The sequence below is a fragment of the Rhinatrema bivittatum genome, chromosome 5, assembly GCF_901001135.1.
Source record: "Rhinatrema bivittatum chromosome 5, aRhiBiv1.1, whole genome shotgun sequence".
In the NCBI taxonomy this organism is placed as follows: domain Eukaryota; kingdom Metazoa; phylum Chordata; class Amphibia; order Gymnophiona; family Rhinatrematidae; genus Rhinatrema; species Rhinatrema bivittatum.
In genome coordinates this window covers 227,592,403-227,610,879 of record NC_042619.1, presented here as the reverse complement: position 1 = coordinate 227,610,879, position 18,477 = coordinate 227,592,403, and the positions used below count along the sequence as shown (strand labels likewise).

At 44.8% G+C, this 18,477-nt stretch overlaps 1 protein-coding gene across 2 annotated transcripts in view; it reads right to left on the bottom strand.

Annotated features, from left to right (window-relative positions):
• Positions 1–18,477, bottom strand: part of PHEX (phosphate regulating endopeptidase homolog X-linked) — a 275,511-nt gene that overhangs the window by 76,366 nt on the left and 180,668 nt on the right. For both annotated transcript variants that reach the window (XM_029603400.1, XM_029603401.1), the window contains exon 13: positions 5,095–5,172. In XM_029603400.1, the coding sequence (XP_029459260.1) occupies positions 5,095–5,172 (78 nt within the window). The remainder of the gene's footprint in view (positions 1–5,094; positions 5,173–18,477) is intronic.

Here is an 18,477-nt window from a genome sequence, read left to right as displayed (position 1 = left end):
CATTGTTGGAAAGGGAGATCCTTGTAGTCCTTTGGGCAGGTCCCCTGGCTTGTGGCATTGTCACCACTCCCTTCAGATATCACAGAAGGGGAGGTAAAGTGTCTCTTAAGAGTGCCTTGTTTGAATTTAGAGGCTGAAGGCATTCCAAGGACATCCATCACTGTATGCGAAATAGGAAACCGGACCTCGGTACAAGAGGCCCAAGCACTGGCGACATTAGAATTGTAATGGCTATGCTGGCTGAAGGGTACAGCAATCAGATCACTCCACTGCACCCATCAATCTGGCACCCTTCAAAGTGATTTTTACCCTCCTATGAGGGATGAAAAACAGGGGGATATCACCTCACACCATAGTGATCCCAGCTGGGTGCCCTAGCGATAGAAGTGATATTCTGCTCCGGCGATCCAGTGCTGATCCCCTTCCCAGGATAGTAACTCAGCCCTCTTTCGACCCTGTGATTGAATGCAGACTACTGCCACTGCCAGATCGTGAACTGGCCATTGACATTCGTTTTCAAAGTAGTGCGCCACAGATTTTTAAGCCCACTGCTTCTCGTCCTATGTCGCTACCCAGTTCTGGCCAGGCTGTGCCTTGTGCTACGTGGTCGACGCATTGACATTGTTAACTCAATGATGTCAGACACCGATGCACGTCCTGCTTCCCTTCGTTCTTTTGGCGTGCTTTAGCTCAGCAAGGCTAAATTTGTCAGGAAAGGTTTTGTCACAAATGGCAGCCATCTTGGTAAAGGTGGCGATTTTTTCTTCAAATGCTCGATAATGGTTAGCAGTTGCAATGCGGCAATTAGTAAGTCCACTTTGACACAGTGCATGACCCCAAACTTATTCGAGCCCCACGTTGGGCACTATTTTATATAATCCCATCCCCGGTTGCGGATTGCTAACCGATGAGGCCATCTCTTTGGGGCTGGTACCATCCCAGGCTATCTATTGCACAGTCTCTTCTATTCAGGGCCTGGATTCTTGGTCGAGTGGGGAGGGGAATACTCCCAAGGCTCCAAGTGCTAAAGGTAGCTCTACTTGTCCCTTGTTGGGGTCCCTGGGGAGTGGTAGGTGTGCTGAAGGTGCCAAATAAAGTTAATGGAGTCATTTTGTTTGCGTGCAAATTAATTTTTACTGTCGCAAATAAGTGAAATTGGCACAGTACTGATCCACAGTATCACAGAATGTTCTTTTTACAACTCCTCCCTCAATCTGTGCAGGAATATTGACTGCCAGAGCCAGGGGAAGAACTTCTACTTTCCAGGGCTCGGGAAAACAGAATCCCCAGGTGGGCAGGATGACCTTTAGCTAGGTAGGAACACCCCTCCAACTGGTAAAAATACAATGTGTCAGGCTCTGCACAGAAAGATAAACTCTCTCTCTCTCCAGGGTCTTGAAGAATCACCAGATGGTTGGCTTCCTGAATGTTAGGCTTGGCCTTTTACTCATAGTTAGTTGCATAATTTCTTTCTTAAGTCTTAAAGCATTCCTTAGATATTTTCTTCGGATACCTGATGGGAGGGATCCCCTCAAGCTGGATTCTTGGTGCTCCCAAAAGGAAGGAAGGGCAGTCAGAACATCCTCCTGATCTTGAAATTATTATTTACAAAACTAAGAACAACACTGGGTTGACTCCTTATAGCAGGTCACTGGCATCCCCTTCTTCACTGAGTGTTTGGAGGGCAGGTCTTCCCTAACCTGCCCAGGCCCAGACCCAGGGTCCCCCATTCCCTAAACCCAGGAGCTGGAACGGCTCCAGTAAGGCCCCTACCACATAAACGTTTAAATGCCCAAAAATATACTCGGAGAGAATCCCCCACCAGACAGGTCGGGTACTGGCTGGGCAGAAACCCTCCCGACCCAAGCCAGGACCCCACTTCTGGCTGGGCCTGAAAAATAACAAAATGCTTAACTTTCTCTACCTCTGCACTCTGTTCTAAACTGCCTCTCTAGCAGTAGCCAGAGCCCTGCTTTTAAAAGCTCATTAGAGGGATGGTCATTCCAAACCCTACAGCATTTGAACGAATCCTTCCCATTCTTTATCCTGCATTCGCTAGCTGACACGTGATACCCAAGCCTTAATGGTAACAGAACAAAGGATCTGTTATACCTGCTTACCAATTTCAATAAAAAACATTTAGGGGGATATTTACTAAGCCACGATAAACATTTAACACAAGAAAAACAGCATTTAACATGCATAAAACATTGTTTATTGTGACAATATCACGCAAAGTTTTCACCATAAAAAAAAGCCCTGTATTTAAATGAGCTGCTTTGCATGCATACAATTTGAAAAGACATGCAAAGCAGCACATACATACCTAAATCTATGCAAATAAAATAACACAGCTTGCTACAAATAACACAAGCCACATTATTTCCCAGAAAGGTAACATGCATCCCCATGCTACTCCACTAAAATTTAAAGAGCCACTATGGCCTGCAAAAGTGCCCCTCTCCCACCATGTGCAAATCCCCCCAGGGTCTTGAGAGCCCTGCTGCCTCTAGAAGCAACCCAAACTAAAAAGGTTATGCAGCCATGCCCCATCCCCTACCCATCCCCTCCCCTGTCAAAATAAATTCCTCCCCTGATTCAAAATACAGGCTCCCCCATCCCCCAGACCCTCTCTTATGCACAGCATAATTACTGGTGGTCTAGTGGACTCCTCCATCTCCGCTTAGACACAACATAATCCCAGGTGTCTAGTGGACCACCCCCACCACACTCAGACCATACCTTACCTGAAAAAGACCACTACAGTCCAAACACCCCCTCCCACTATGTGCCAGCTCTCTGGGTATCTTGAGAGACCCCGCCCCACCCTGCCAAAAAATGTTTAGAACTCATGTGGCAAAGCCCTGCCCCCTGCTCCAACCCCTCCCCTGATTCAAAATATAGGCCCTCCACCTCCTTGGGCCCCCCTCTCCCTTACACACAACATAATCCCCGGGGGGTCTAGTCAACCCCCTTCCCCCAGATCCCCCTTTTCTTAAAAATGTCACCCTCATAGTCTAGTGGGGACCCAGAGCACCCCCTAGTCTCGGGTCCCATGCAGTGTCATTTTGATAGGGGCAAAAGCCGCATGGTGACATTTTGAAAAAAGCAAGTCTTTTCCTCCCTGTGTGGAAATCTCAGGAGGTCATAGAGACTTTCATGATCCGTAACCCTCCCCCCCAAGCAGGAAGATCAGTGGGCCGTACGGTCCAAAGATAGCAAGAGGCCGATGGCAGCAGGAGAGCCCAACTGATCTTCCTGCTTGGGAGGGGAGGAAGCGTAAACTGTGCGCGAGCTTGAATGTGTATGTATGGGTGAGAATGGGAGCCTGGGTGTGTGTGTGTTTGAGAATGGGAGCTTGAATGTATGTATGTGTGGGTGAAAATAGAAGCCTGGGTTTGTGTGTGGATGAGAATGGGAGCTTGAATATGTGTATATATGGATGAGAATGGGAGCCTGGGTTTGTGTATGGGTGAGAATGGGAACCTGGGTTTGTGTATGGGTGAGAATGAAAGCTTGACTATGTAGGTAAGAATGTGTGCTTGAATGTGTGTATATGTGAGTGAGAATGGGACCTTAAATGTATGTTTGTTTGGGTGAGAATGGGAGCTCGAATGTGTGTATGTGTGGGTGTGAATGGGAACTTGAATATATGTTTGTTTGGGTGAGAATGGGAGCTCGAATGTGTGTATGTGTGGGTGTGAATGGGAACTTGAATATATGTATGTGTGGGTGAGGATAGGAGCATCGGTTTGTTGGTGAGAATGGGAGTCTGGGTTTCAGTGTGTGGGTGAGAATGGGTGCCTGGATGTGCATCTGTGTGTGCATAAGAATGTAAGCCTGGGGAGGGGTGAGAAAGTGAGAGCTTGTATGTGTGTCTGCAGAGAATGTGAGCTTGTGTGTGTGGGGGGGAGAGCATATGAGAGTGAGAACCTGAGTGTGTGAGGGAGTCTGTGAGAAAAAGCGTTTATTTGTATGTGTGGAAGGGAAGAAGACAGTAATAGAAGAAAGACACTGAAAAGGAATTAGGAAATGAGCGACAAGGGAAAAAATAGGAAAAAGAGACCAGGACCAACTTATTAGAAAAATACAAAGATCAGACAACAAAGGTAAAAAAAAAAAATTATTTTGAGATGTTAGATATGCCGTCTTTGGGAATGTGCATTTCTTATATTTTTGTATTTTGCTCTTTCTTCAGTATTCCAGTGTTCAGAGACTTTAGTTTCTCAGGCTTTCTATTTTGGTGTTATCTGCATGTTTCTGTTTCTAATTTGTAGTCTCTTATTTCTATATTAGGTAAAGAAGATTGGTCTCTGTTTTGCCTATGTGTGTGACTGAAATGCAATATTTCTGCTAGCATGTAGTTTCTCTGTAGTAGTAGTCCAGCTTGTTCTGTTATTCCTGTAGGTGATGTATTAATGTTCTAGGGCCTGGTGTAGTATTTGCATTGCTGCTTTTTCATAAGGTTGCTGTTATTTGAATCCTGAGAGTCAGTGCTGTGTCTGTATGGCAAGGTTCTAGATGCCTCTTTCTTTGCAAGAGTTTGTGTTACTTCACAAAATAGCAGTGGAGGGTTATTTTTTGCTGAGGTGACACCAGAATTTGACATTTTTTTTTTCATGTTAGTTGTAATGTGAATTGCCCTAGCTCTGCGCTGCACCTGTTCTGATGATTAATTATATTTTATTGTATTTATGAAGATTTCTGGTTTTCTGCAAAGATGGTTCATGAAAGAATACATTAATTTTTGTTTTATTACATGATTGGATCTGATTGTTTTCTGTACTTGTGCATTTATAAACTGCAATAAATATAAAATTAATTCTGATTAATAAGGAATTTTTAATGCTGGTAAGTGCTTGAAATAATTGGGGTAAAATGTTTTAAAGTTTCACACATGACGCATAATGGCTGTTGCAAATTAATTAGAAAGCCATTCTAGGGTGCAGTGTATGGCATTATTTATCAATAAGAAAACAACTAGTAGGTCTCAGACCTGCATGCCTACAGCCCACCCATGTTAACCTTGTGCCCACCCAAAAAAATAAATTCTGACTACGCCACTGCATCAGAGTATAAAAGTATAACACTTACTGTTTTGACGTATTCATTCAGGTATGTATCATTCATTATGAATTCAGGGTAACCCACTTTTGCCAGAACTGCTTTGGCCTTAAGGGGAGAAAAAAGTCCAGTAAGCAATTAATAATATGATGGCAATTTAGTACAGAATAACCACCTCATTCCACTTTAACATTTTTTTTTTTTAATCTCAAAGTTCGTAAAGTGTAGCAGAGAACCTTAGATTTCTGCTGTTCATAGAAGGGTGGTAATACAATATGCTAATGCTCTCTAGATATCTTAAAGGCATGATTTTCAAAGTCATCGACACACGCAAAAACTGCAATAACGATTATAAATATTCCTGGGTTCGGTGCACATAAATGTACGTGCGTAACCTGGTTTCATGCATTCTTTCACGCACGCTGGGGAAGGGCATTCTGGGGGGGAGGGAACAGAGTTTGGACTCGCGCGCACACGTTTCATTTTTAAAATTATGCGCGCATGGATTAGACGTTGCTTTGTGTGGGTGAGTTTGCGCATGTCCTGGGGCACTTAAACGTAGGAAATTTTCAAAGCGCGTTAAGTTTGCTTTGAGAACGTGTGTGTGCGTGGGTGTGTGTGGGGGGTAGAGTCTGCACGTGAAAGGTAGAGAGGACATGTAAACATACATTACTCTGTGTGTCGTGCTCACTCACGCCAGCACAACTTCTCCTCAAAAAACTAGCTCTGTCCTGAATGAATCACTGGGGCAAACAATGTGTTTCTTTTTTGTTCTCTTCTAGGGTGGCCTCCTCATAGCAACTCTTCCACTCGCTGGTGGAAAGTACTGACTATTCACTGCCCGGGCCGCAAACTCCACAGTGAAAACAAAAAAAAAGAGGAGGAAGAGATATCCAATAGTAAATGGGAGCTGAGCGCAGAAGAACACTAGGACATTATCCCTTTAAAAGAAAAAGGCCATATTGGACATCTCGGCTAAGTGTGTGCACGCCAATCGATGGCATCTGTTTATTTGCAAGCAGCGTGCAACTGAAAAGCGATCAACAATTACGGCACACAGGCTCCACTTTATTGTACAGTTTTGTAAGCCATTTATATTAATACTGCCCTCCACAAAGCACAAAGGAAAGCTCATCAATTTTAATTCGCACTAACACACCTTTTCAAATTAGTGATGTAAGTCTCAAATGTCTTGCCGATATCCCTAAGTGATCAATTTAATCACTTAATTAAGCAGCCTTTGTATTGCGTCTGCATAATTTAGCTTCCTAACATTTCTGATTAAACCAAGACAAGGAGCTAAATAATTTATAATTGTTGATGAACTGCCCTCTTAAAAACAACGTGCGATGTAAACTCGTTTAAATCTGCTGTGGATTTTAAAGATTTGGTGTAGTTTAACTATTCCAATACTGCTTTATCCACTGAAAGCTTTAATGAGCACAAAATGTCAATCTAAAAACAAAAATACGTATTGAATTTGTTTCGCCGAAAGGCATTAGGGAGACTTTATCTGCATTACCTAAAGGGCGCTCATAGCACTTATGTCGCATTAAGAAAATCTCTAACATTATGGCTCATCGTAGTTATTGATTTCAGCGGTGCATAGTACACGGTCCAACGAGCTATACCTGCTTCAGAGGTTATCTTCCAGATAGACCTGCCTTATAGTTGTGATATAGATTTATTGCATGCATTGCTCAGCAACAGAAGCTTTGCTGGCTAAGCGGCAGGCGGAACACTGCATTCTTAGTTATAACCTCAGGAACAAAGAGGCTCATTTCCAAACAGTTTCGGTGCCTAACCTTTGGTCCTTATGTTTTGGGCTCCTAAATTTAGATGGATTGAATTTTCATCTGAAAATTTAGGCTCCTAACATTGACTGAAAATAGGTGCCTCTCTTAGGAGCATAACTTAAAAGTTCTTAAATTTAGTGGCTCAGTTTTGTTTTATTATATATATATATATGGGCCTCAAAATTTAACAAACAGGTTACTGGCATTATCTTTTGTGACCACTGTGAGTTTAAGTGAAAGAGGATGTTGGCCTGAACACACAAGAGATAATTGTTGAAGGGATCCCATCGCCAACAGGGTTCATTTCAAAAGCCGCAAAGGGATTCAGCAAAAAAAAAAAAGGATAATGTGGGGAAAGATGGACAGAGGTTGGATAGGTTCGGATAGCCCCTTTAGCTGTCAAGTGCTTTAAGGTTTATTATGTTTTTGTTTTTAAAGGGTAAGGAAGTGAGAGAGAAGTTAAGAAAGGCTGGGGAGGGGAAGAAATAACAGACTTTGCAGATATAAAAATTTATGACTGGTCATGAAATATTTTGCTGCTGAATGGCTCTGTACTCTAGGTTTGCCATTTCGGCGTGGCACAAAAGATTCCCTTGGTAGTCATTAAAAGGTGTGTTATTTCAGATGATGCATCCCTTGTACCGATGGGCAATACATCTCTTACAGCTCATTGTTCACTATGATGAACCCTTCGGACTTCAAAGTAATTGTGTGACCTCTATTCTGTATGAAGGTCATGTATATCATTCTAATGAAGGCTGCCTCGTTCAGCTCACCCAACAGAACCAAAGCTGATCGTATCGTCAATAAAACTGATAAAAGAGGAAGACTGAAGCAGTTTTTTCAGACAGTGTTTCTAGTGGTTGGTTTAAGCAATAAGAGGGGAACATTTCTTCACCATCACCAAATTACTCTTTTTTTATTATTATTATTGAATTATGGAATTATTGTTCAAATCTTTGTGGGTTGTAATACCTTTTCATTGAAACGGCATAACAAGTATTCAAAGATGAGACAGTAACTGAGCTTTTATGATCACCCAGGTCCCCTGTTCAGGTGCGTGTAGTGAAACATAATGAAACAATGAAGATACTGTAACTGATAGAATGAGAGCTGTATCAGACAGCAGAGGAAAATAAAAGAGGGGAGGGGAGTTTTCAGCTTCCAGAGACTGCAAAGGAGAAAAAGTGCATCTTTAGCTGACTCTTAGGGGCAGATATTCAAAATACCACTGAGCTGCTGAGAAAGCTAGCTATGCTTAATCGACTATGTTTAGGTGAATTTTCAGATGCAATGTACTTACTAGCTAGAATTACGACTGTACTTCGAGATGGCCAGCTAACCTAGGGCCTAGGAGAAAAGCCTTGGTAAATCAGGCCTTCAGCTGGCTAGAGTTGAAAATTCAGGACTAGGTGGCTGAGTTGTTGCCTCAACCAAACTCCTCCCAGGGGTCTAACCATAGTTTACTTAGCGGCTCAATAGGCAGAAATGTTCACACTGTAAAATCTGTAGTTAAGCAGCTAGATCTCATTGAATATCAGCACCTTAGTGACAGAGAAATGGGGATTAATGAATATGCAGAGGTTCATATTCAGAAAGCCGCTGAGTGGACAAGTTATCCCGCTAAAGTTAGCCAGATAATTTGTCCCAGATATTGAATGGGATAAATATCCAACTGAAAGAGATAAATATCCCATTGAATATCCCAAATTAAAGTTATCTGCTGATCTGGGGGAAGGGGCAAACCCTCCACTTGCCCGCCCCCCCCCCCCCCCCGATCCATCTTCCCTAAGAAATCAATCCATAGTGGTCCAGTGGTAACCTGGAGTGCCCCCTGGCTCCAGGCTGGTCAATGCCATTTTCCAAAATGGCACCAATCAGCCTTTGCCCCTACTGGGACTTAACCAGCTAAGTGGCACTGAAGATCGACTTCTTAATATTTTGTTGATATTTGAGTGTTGTTTTTTCTTTTACATTAGCTGCCATGTCACCCCTTATTCATCCCCTTTCTGTGTCCACTAGTGCTTGCGCGCACACACACACGCACACACACGCATACACATACACACAATAGTGACTTCCTGCAAGGTCATGCCAGTTCACACCCCCAAACCTTTTGGAACTTGCTTCCTTTTCCACATAGTGAGCAGGTGGAAGATGAATGGGTTCGCACTGTACCAGACCCTGCACCATTCTGTTGGTCCCAAAGTTTGACTGCACACACACAGAGAAAAGGAACTTCACTGAGAAGCCAAGGGAACAAACAGCTACCAGCAGATATGCAGTAAAGTAAGTGCTTGGGCCATTTTCCTTCCCAAATCAGTCCTTACCAACACATAACACTTACAGCAAGGAATCATGAATGGAGCCTTAGGCTGCATCGGCCATCAATTGGCCTCTATCAACAGCTCTTCTGCCATGCCTCCAATGCTTTCCTAAACCCACAGCACCCTATCAAACAGAGTTTATTGAAACAGTCTTCCTCAGTGGGTTGCCTGATTGAATCTCTCTCCCACACCAAAATGAGTCAGCACAAGTCAGTAGGCAGGCTACATACAACCAACTTTATTATGCACAAATAGATACCACACAGTGTTCATGACAGCTGACAAGATTAGGTTTCCTAATACAATGGCAATGCATAAACAGAAGCATCATTCCAGTTAGCATTCCCCTCCTGACTCCTACTCCATCTGCAGCCTCACTTCCGCGGCGTTATGTTAGGGTGTTGTTAATGATCTGATGCCTGATGGGAGGAGCAATCAGATAGGAGTAGCAATCTGTTATAGATCTGTACTAGTTAGATTGTGGAGTAGCAATCTGTTAATATTGGCTCCTAAAGAAGGAGGAGTCAGCAATCTTGTAGTGTCTCAGATATGGTCTTGCTACGTAGTTAGCAATCTGTTCAGGATCTGATATAGTTGTGGGTGGATCCCTGGACTGGTGGCAGATGATCACGCCCCTGGGAGGATATCCCGAGAGGGACCACTGGCTAGGCTTGAGTATGGAGACAGACACACATAGTTCTTTTATTAAACAGGTTTTTGAAACCACCAGAGGTGGCAGTAGTGAGCTGATATGCCCGGCAGGGCTGTAGTCCCTCAGGTACTGGAACAGCGATCCAGGATGGCTGAGCTGTTGAGAAACTGTAGAAAGTGAGTAGGCAGAGTAGACAGAGTTCATGAACAGAACTAGATGACAAAACTCACATAAGGTCTCAAGGAAGCTCAGGAGCGAGTACCTGGTTCCAGGGAAAGCTCTGAGAGAGCAATGGTAACTCACAATTGTTTGTAGCAGCGATAGCTTCCAGACAGTAGAGAATCTTCAGAGTGTCCAGGAACATGGGCCCTCGAGGAGCGAGTACCGGTTCCTATCTGTAATCTGAAAGGAAAGAAAAAGAGCGAGGCCCCTGAGGAGCGGGTACCTCTGGTAAGTCTGAGGAGGCAGAGTAGCTTAGGTAGCGAAACCCTTGCTAACTCAATTAGATAGAGAAATAGAGACCTTTAAATATTGGAAGCGGATGACGTCATCTCAGGGGGACGCCCCTGAGGTTCGCGCCCTTGCTGGTACTTCAATCAGAGCGCGCGCGCGCCCTAGGTCTTCAGGCAACATGGCAGATCTGCAATGTCGAGCCAGTCCAGGGACCCCAGAGGGAGACGACATGGAGACGCCACAGCAGCCAGACGTCCATCAGACCCGGAGGGAGTCACCACAGAGGTAAAGAGGGAGGAGTGAGGACGTCGAGCAGCGACGGTCGCAACAAGTGTGCAATAGAAGCAAAGCTCCCAGGGTTAGTCTGGTGTTCTATCCATATTTCTCCTATGTAATATGTACTCCACTTACCGTCTTAACTCTCCAAGTCCTAGAGGGTATGTGTGGCAAAGTCAAGTACACTGGGGCTAACATGTAACCAAACCAAAGTGCAACCAGCACACAACTACATGAAAATGTACACTACAATAGTGGCTTTATCACAACCCAAACACCACATTTTGGGAAACAAAAGGTAGTGCAGATAGGTACTATCTTGTACAAAAGCACTCTGCCACAAGTTTTAATCATCCACCCCTATCTCCAGAACGCTGGTGCAATAGTGTCAAACAAGTGATTATATATGCTGCCTCATCCCTAGATTGCAAAGCCTGGGCACAACTTATAATCATGACAACTGTTTTTCAGGCTCAAGAGAACCATATAAGACACTTCTACTATTACAGTGTTACAAATCATTTAGGTGGCAGCTAACTGCAGCTCATCCTAAATATCCTTCAGGAAAGAGTTGTGTGTGATTGGCCAAGTCTCAGAGAGTGCTCCCATATCCTACCTTTTATCATCAGGATAAGGTACAGCTGCAAGCTATCTAGGCCAAGAGCCAAAGAGGAGGCTCTGGTAGTTTGTTATTCAACAGCTAGCTCAGTTCTTGCTGCTGCTGAATTTCTAACAAAGGGGAGGGGGGGGGGGGGTGGACTTAGTTGGTACATATTCCAAGGTGTCCAGGATTTAGGCATCTCCCCACCATACATAGGCAGCTGGTATCTTCCTAAGACAGCCAGCTGCATCAAGTCAGCAACCACACACAGTGCTTGCAAGTCCTTCATTACATCATACATCTGGAGGGAGAGCCATGAGTACGGCACACATAAGGCAATGCTTAGTAATTCATGTGGTCCCACCTACAAAGCTGTTGCAGGTGGCACTAACAACACCTGCTATGAAATCAGGTACTGACAGCAAGCTGTCTGATGTTAGCTGCCACCACAGAGAACATACAGGAGTGGCAGAGCAAGGAATGGCCTGACCCTCATAGTCAAATACCTCCTGTATTGGGAAGATGTTAGGGTCAAGATAACAAGGGAACTTGCTTTAGATAATTGTAAAATCATCTGCAGATGCTTTGGAGTCCACACTCAAAAAGTTGAGTATTAATTGTTAGGTTCTATTCACAAAACAGACATCCTTCATCTCTGCCATACAGAATCCCTAATAGATAATGTACACTCATAAATCTGACAAAAGTATGTATTTGCATGGTTTAGTGTATACTTTTATAAGTCATGTTAAAATGTACATAGAATACATGTAATTTAGGGACTAACTTTTTCCACCCATTAGCCCACAACTGACCGGCAAGTTAGTACATAAGAAGAAGGTATATAGTATCTGCATGTGATCCCAACACCCAGAGCACCACAGTGCCTGCCAGGAAGGGTGCTTTACTGCACAAACCCAATTTCCATCCAAGGGAAGTGGACATGTCAGTAAAGAAGAGAAGAAAAGTACAGAGACACTTCTGTAAGAAATGTCCTCCACCGAAGTTAGCTCCTACCAGAAGGAGGATGGAAAGCCATTCACAAGAAGATAAATACAGTCCTTCCACAACAATAGCATCGTGGACGACCTCTGCCACAAATGGCAGGACCTGAGCCATAAGGTTAAAGACAAGCAGTGGAAAAACTCCAGTATAACGGCTGGCATTCACTCAGAACCATCCCTAAAGTGATTGCGGTTGGGGCCAGCCAGCAAGATACCTCCAGGTCGGGAGGCACACAAGGTGAGTGCAGTGGACTTTTAGGGATGGAAGGCAAGGCCTGAAATAGCAATAAATGATTTTAGACATCGATAACAGATTTGCAGCTGTGAGCCTCAACATATTAAGCATGGAATTGTGCTTTCCTTCCTACAAATATGACCCTCCCTGTGTGCTACAATGCAACACTGGCAATGCCACAGCATGTACCCAAGGGGTCAAGGTTGCCTTTACCATACCTGTCTCTAGCTTTTCCCCATCCACATTCAATCTCTTCAAGGTCTTGGTAACGTTAGCTCTAAATTCCCAAGCCAGAACTGTCCTAACACCTTGTCTCCTATCCCAGGATATCTTGTCAGCTTCTCTTTGCCTGTTAGCAGCAGTCATTTGGCAGAGACGCATGTAGTAGTGCCAGCATTATTGTGCACCCAGGTGAGCAATAATTTCAAGCAATAAGAGAAATCCACTCTCAAGTAGCACAAAAGTATTTTAATAGCAGATTTTGAGCATGGTTTCTTAGAAATGGTTGCAAATCCAAGCCCTCCAATTGATGGAGAAAAAAAACAGGCTGTCAACTAACGTCAAAGAAAGCGGGACACATATCCGGTTCTGGGTTTGGGTTTTTTTCACAGTTTTCTAAGCTTTTGTATTGATAAAAGCAAGGGAAAATAAAATCACAATTCTTAGACAAAGTTTAAAGAAAAAAAAAACCAAAAACAGCTAGGGCTGGATCATGGTGTTAGTTATGCGTAGCACTTCTGCTTTTAACTCTTAAACTGATAAAAACATAATTAAAGTATCCCCGCTGCAAAAAAAAATTGCATTTAACTTGGTGTTAAACACCACCTCACTAGTCTTCCAAGCTGCCCTTGCCTGCCTCGGATTTACCCCACTATGTCTTTGCGCCCTTTTCCATATTTTCAGCCCCTTGGCTACAGGAGGTCTCATCAAGCTTCTGTTCTTGTCCCTGCTCTCGTCGGCTTCCAGTGCATGGTTGTGACCGCCAGCGAGCATTGGAGCCAGGGTAGGAGGGAAGAAAGCGTCGAGATGGATGGGCAGGGGGACGAGAAAGTGCGAGGGGACAGGCTGGTTGGCGGAAAAGAGAGTGGAGGCGAAAAGGACAACTACCGAAAAAACACAGAGCTCTAAAATAGCTAAAAAAAAACCCCCTCCAAAATCCACCAAAATGTCGATACTATAAGCATCTAAAAACAGAAGCCCTTCTCTTAACCTGAAGTTGGTTGCAAGCTCTACTACATAAAAACCCATTTTAGTCTGGGAAAGGAATATTTATCTTTTCAATTGGTTTTCGCTTCCGTTGTACTGAGAATTCAAAGCATAAAAACAGAGCCCAGCATTATTACTACACAGATTTTTTTTTCTTCCTATGTTGCTCCAAATCAGAATTCAACAGCCCAAGGCATCCTGCGTGTTTACTAAAGCTTCTGTCTGCTTCAGAGAACACACATAGCCCCTTACGGACACAAACCCAACTAAGTGAGGCAAAATTGTAACCGGGTTTTTTTTTTTTGGGGGGGGGGGGCAAGGTGCCAGCCGACTGACGTGTGAAAAGGTTTAAAATGCTGCAGGGCCAGGGAGCTCGACTGCTCTCAGCAACCGAGTCCTAGAGGATAACCGAATCAAACACGTGCAGTCAACGATCCTTTAAATAGCGCGGTGCCCTTCCCTCTCCCACCGCCCCAATAACTCACGGGCTTAGACGGACAAACCAAGTGGAAAATATATTCTTTTCAGAAGCCAGCCTGAATCCTGCAGACTGGCTGCACACTGTTTAAAAGCAAAACAAAACAGGCCATTGCCAGTATTTGAGGAGGTCCACATTTAGTAGGCTGGCAAATGGTAAGTTGACCAGTTAGAATTTAACTGGGTAACTCCTTCTAAATATACTCAGCTAAAGTTACCCAGCTGGGGGTAGATTTTAAGAAAGTGCGCCTTCGCGTACTTTTGTTGGCGCACCAGTCGCAAACAAAAGTACGCTGGATTTTAGTAGATACGCGCGTAGCCGCGCGTATCTGCTAAAATCCAGGATCGGCGCACGCAAGGCTGCCGATTTTGGGCAGCCAGCGCGCGCCGAGCTGCGCAGCCTGCCTCCGTTCCCTCCAAGGCCGCTCTGAAATCGGAGCGGCCTCGGAGGGAACTCTCTTTCACCCTCCCCTCACCTTCCCCTCCCTTCCTCTACCTAACCCACCCCCCGGCCCTAACTAAAACCCCCCCCCCCTACCTTTGTCCACAGATTTACGCCTCCCGGAGGGAGACGTAAATCCACGCGCGCCAGCGGGCCGCTGGCGCGCCGAGACGCAACCCGGGGGCAGTTCCGGAGGGCGCGGCCACACCCCCAGACCGCCCCGGGCCAAAACCATGCCCCCGGGCCCGCCCCCGAAACGCCACGCCCCGCCCCCAAAATGCCACGTCGATCGGCCACGCCCCCGACACGCCCCCGACAAAAAACCCCGGGTCTTACGCGAGTCCCGGGGCTCTGCGCGCGCCGGCAGGCCTATGGAAAATAGGCCTGCCGGCGCACAAGGCCCTGCTCGCGTAAATCCAGGCGGATTTACGCGAGCAGGGCTTTTAAAATCTGCCCTATAATGTTTATCCAGGTAATTTTGCCGGTCACCAGCTTACTGAATTTTGGGGGGAAAAAAAACCCCAAAACAAAACAATACCTTGAGGCCTGCAGCGACCTTAGTCCATCCTCTCCCCGTCCCCCTCCAAAATAATATAAAAAATTGTAATGACGGGGGCCAACACAATCCCACCTACCACAGCTCTAAAAATTATAACAGGGCCAAAGTGGTCCAATTTCCCATCCCACCCCTCCTTACCCTCAACAAGTAAGGGAGCCCGCCACAACCTTCAGGCCCGAACCTCCAACGTTGGCTGGAAGGCCCCCTAGGCTTCAGTCTAAGTGCAGGGAGTCTGCGCTCCAGGCATGTATGCATTTATTCACTCCACGCCACCTCTGTTCACAGACAGCTGTGCGGGAACAGACCAGAACTGGCTGACTAAATCTGCATGTAGTTGTCTATCTCCTAGGGGATTTTCGACTGTATATGCGCTTTTCCAGCCCTGCGTGGCCACCCGTACAAACAGCAGGTGCAAAGTACATGCAATCTTTATGGATACTTTGCAGCTGCTAATTTTCAAAACTAAATTACTTTTTTTTTTCCTTTTTAAAATTCATGTGACGTATGCACGATAACAGCGCCCACATAGTAAGCAACTACTGTACATGGGGCCCTTTTTAAACAGCAGATTCACTGAAATATCATGTCCTTGGTTATGGATATAATTCTTTGTAAGCTCATATAAAAAAAAACACACAGCAACTTGTCAATAAAGGACACGTTTCTTTGCAAACTTATTTCAGATATGTTTTCTCTGCTACAAAATGAATAGGGGCTACGGTTCTCTGCGAACCCACATCGGATCATAAGTTTGGAATATAATCATAGAGTTTGTAATTATCAGCATTTTAAATCCCTAAAGCAGCACATTACAATGTACTAGGCCTGAGTTATTTTACCCAAAGGAGGGAATACAACTTCCAAAAATCAAATTCACTTTAGCAAAACAGAGAAAAATAAAAAATGAAGGAAAGCAAGCCATTTTTCTTCTAGGCTAGTATAAGGCCTGACATGCTAACATAAATTTGATACCCTTTCCGTAGACTATAACAAATTAGGCCTCTGGTGGGGGAACACTGCAGCGCAAAGCAGCAAGTAACTTGACTTCCATACCAGGCTGGTTGTTTCCCCAGGAGCTTGCTTTATTTTGGGATTGTCGATGAAACAGCAGAGCGAGCAGTTCAGTCTCTGCATCAACATAATCCTAACAAAGTTGAAACTTCCAATAGCAGATTCAGAGTAACAGACGAGGATAGGCAATTAAGGTTCAGGTAAAGTACAGTGTAAAAAGTCTTAAGCCTTCGGCAACTGAGGCAGAAGGCTCAGAGAACATCATAAACACATCTGACTCGTGGATGAACATGTGCTATGCACTTTCCTGAAATACATTGGCTTGGTGCCCAGGCCAAGCAGTTAGCTCTATCAATTAATCATAGCTGGGTTAACCCTAGGATTAGGACCTTATTTCTTTATTTTAAATATTTTTAATCTGCTCTTGTTGAGGGCATGCTAACCATCCCAGATCAGAATAGTCAGAGAGGGTTAAGTCTCCTCCCATAAATGGAACCTAATTCCTTATATTGTTTTATAATTTGTATTATTATTGCCAGGTTTTAGGAATTTTGTTATTTATACCTATGTTTAGTATAATAGCCTGTGTGTATTATTTGTACCCCACCTAGACCAATTGATGTTACAAGCAGTCAATAAGAATTTTAAATACATAAAATAAAATAAATAATAGAAGCGCGCAGGGTTTTCCTCTGTTTCGTTTCATTGATGGAGATAGTTTTTGTTTCGTGTCTGCTGGTTTTCATTTTGGTTTTCATGGGTGCTGTTTTTACAATACTATGCCCTAAAACCAAAACCTGTGCTGCCTGTTTCAAAATGGAACCTCCCCCTGCCCCCCTGAAATTCTGCCCCCCCCCCTTCAGTACTTCTCAGACTTTATCCAAGCTTAACCCACGATGCCTGGGGTGCAATGAGAGGATGAGTGATCCCCAGTCGCTCCTGCCCTGCCCAGTGTCGTATTGTGAACTGGAGCAGGCTGACCCCCATGCTTGGTCCCATTTTGTAATATGCACTGGCGGGGCAGGAGCGAATGGGGATCATTCCTGCCCTTATTTGGGCTCCCTAACATTTCCGGTAAGTATGTGTGTGGGGGAGGGGGGGGGGGTCTGAGAGGAGGGGTCCTGGGGAGATCTTTATTTATTTATTTTTTTAAACAGGCACGCATTTAGTCAGTTGGAGTGGGTGGAAGAAATGAAACAACACACAAACACAATTTTGTTTGTTTTTCTTTCATTTCTAAAATGGAACAAAAAGTACATCTCCTGCATCCTGAGGTATTAAATGAAAAAGTTGGTGTCGAAACGTTCTTGTGTCTCACAACCTCTAGAATCCTCGGGCACGACCTTTTCAATTTGTTAGCCTTGTCGACAGCACATAGATAAGTTTCTCCCTGGCAACTAACCGGTTCTGGTTCTAATCTGGATCTATTATGAGACTCGGTTTCAGACAACAGACCTGTACCCAGGCCAAGCCGGTCTCTCACCCACCGCCAGACAAAAGCTCTCCGGATTCCACCACTCCCCCACCCCCCACCCCCGACTCCTCCTACAGGCGGTAAAACATCAATCTGGGTGCAGGGTGTTTCAGAGTTATACTATTTTCTCAGCTTTTGGATGATTAAGGCAAAACAGAAACTCACCCCCCACCCCCACATACACATATGTACAGAACTCCTGGCATTAAGCAAAGAACATCATGAAAAACAAATGTATCCATACAAAGCCAAAATACCACAATGCAGAGGAAATGCAAAAGGAATCCTCTCCTCCCCCTGCCCCATCACCCACCACCACACCACACATACCCATAAAACTAATGTGTGATTAGTCACATTCAGGCTGAAGGTGGAAGAGGGCCCATGAAAATAACTCAGCGAATATACAGGAAACCAGGCACGTTAAACTCACCCTAATCACCATGATTTCAATCCTGAACCCTGCCTCCCACCCACCCACTCCTGATTATAGCCGTTATCAATTTTAATCCCCTTTGCTGAATAAAAACATTTCCTGGAGCCTCTTATTTGTCTTGCCTGTGAGTCCTGACTGTAATCCCTAAGGAGAAGGGTCTGCCTCTCTTGTATATCTGTGCAGTTCTGTGTGCTTGGCCAGCTTGGGGGGGCCTGACCCCCCCAAGCTGGCCAAAAGTTCCGGTTGGGTCGAACGAGGGTCCCGGAGCGAACGCGCGGGGAATCATGTGACGTCCGCGTCACGTCGGAGTGACGCGGACGTCACGTGCTCCTCGCAAAGGAATAGAGGAATGGCGTCTTGACTCCCCGCTGGACCACCAGGGAGTTTTGGTAAGTCTTGGGGGGGGGATTAAGGAGGGTGAGGGGTTTAAATTTTTATTTAGGATCAACAATCGCAATTTCCAA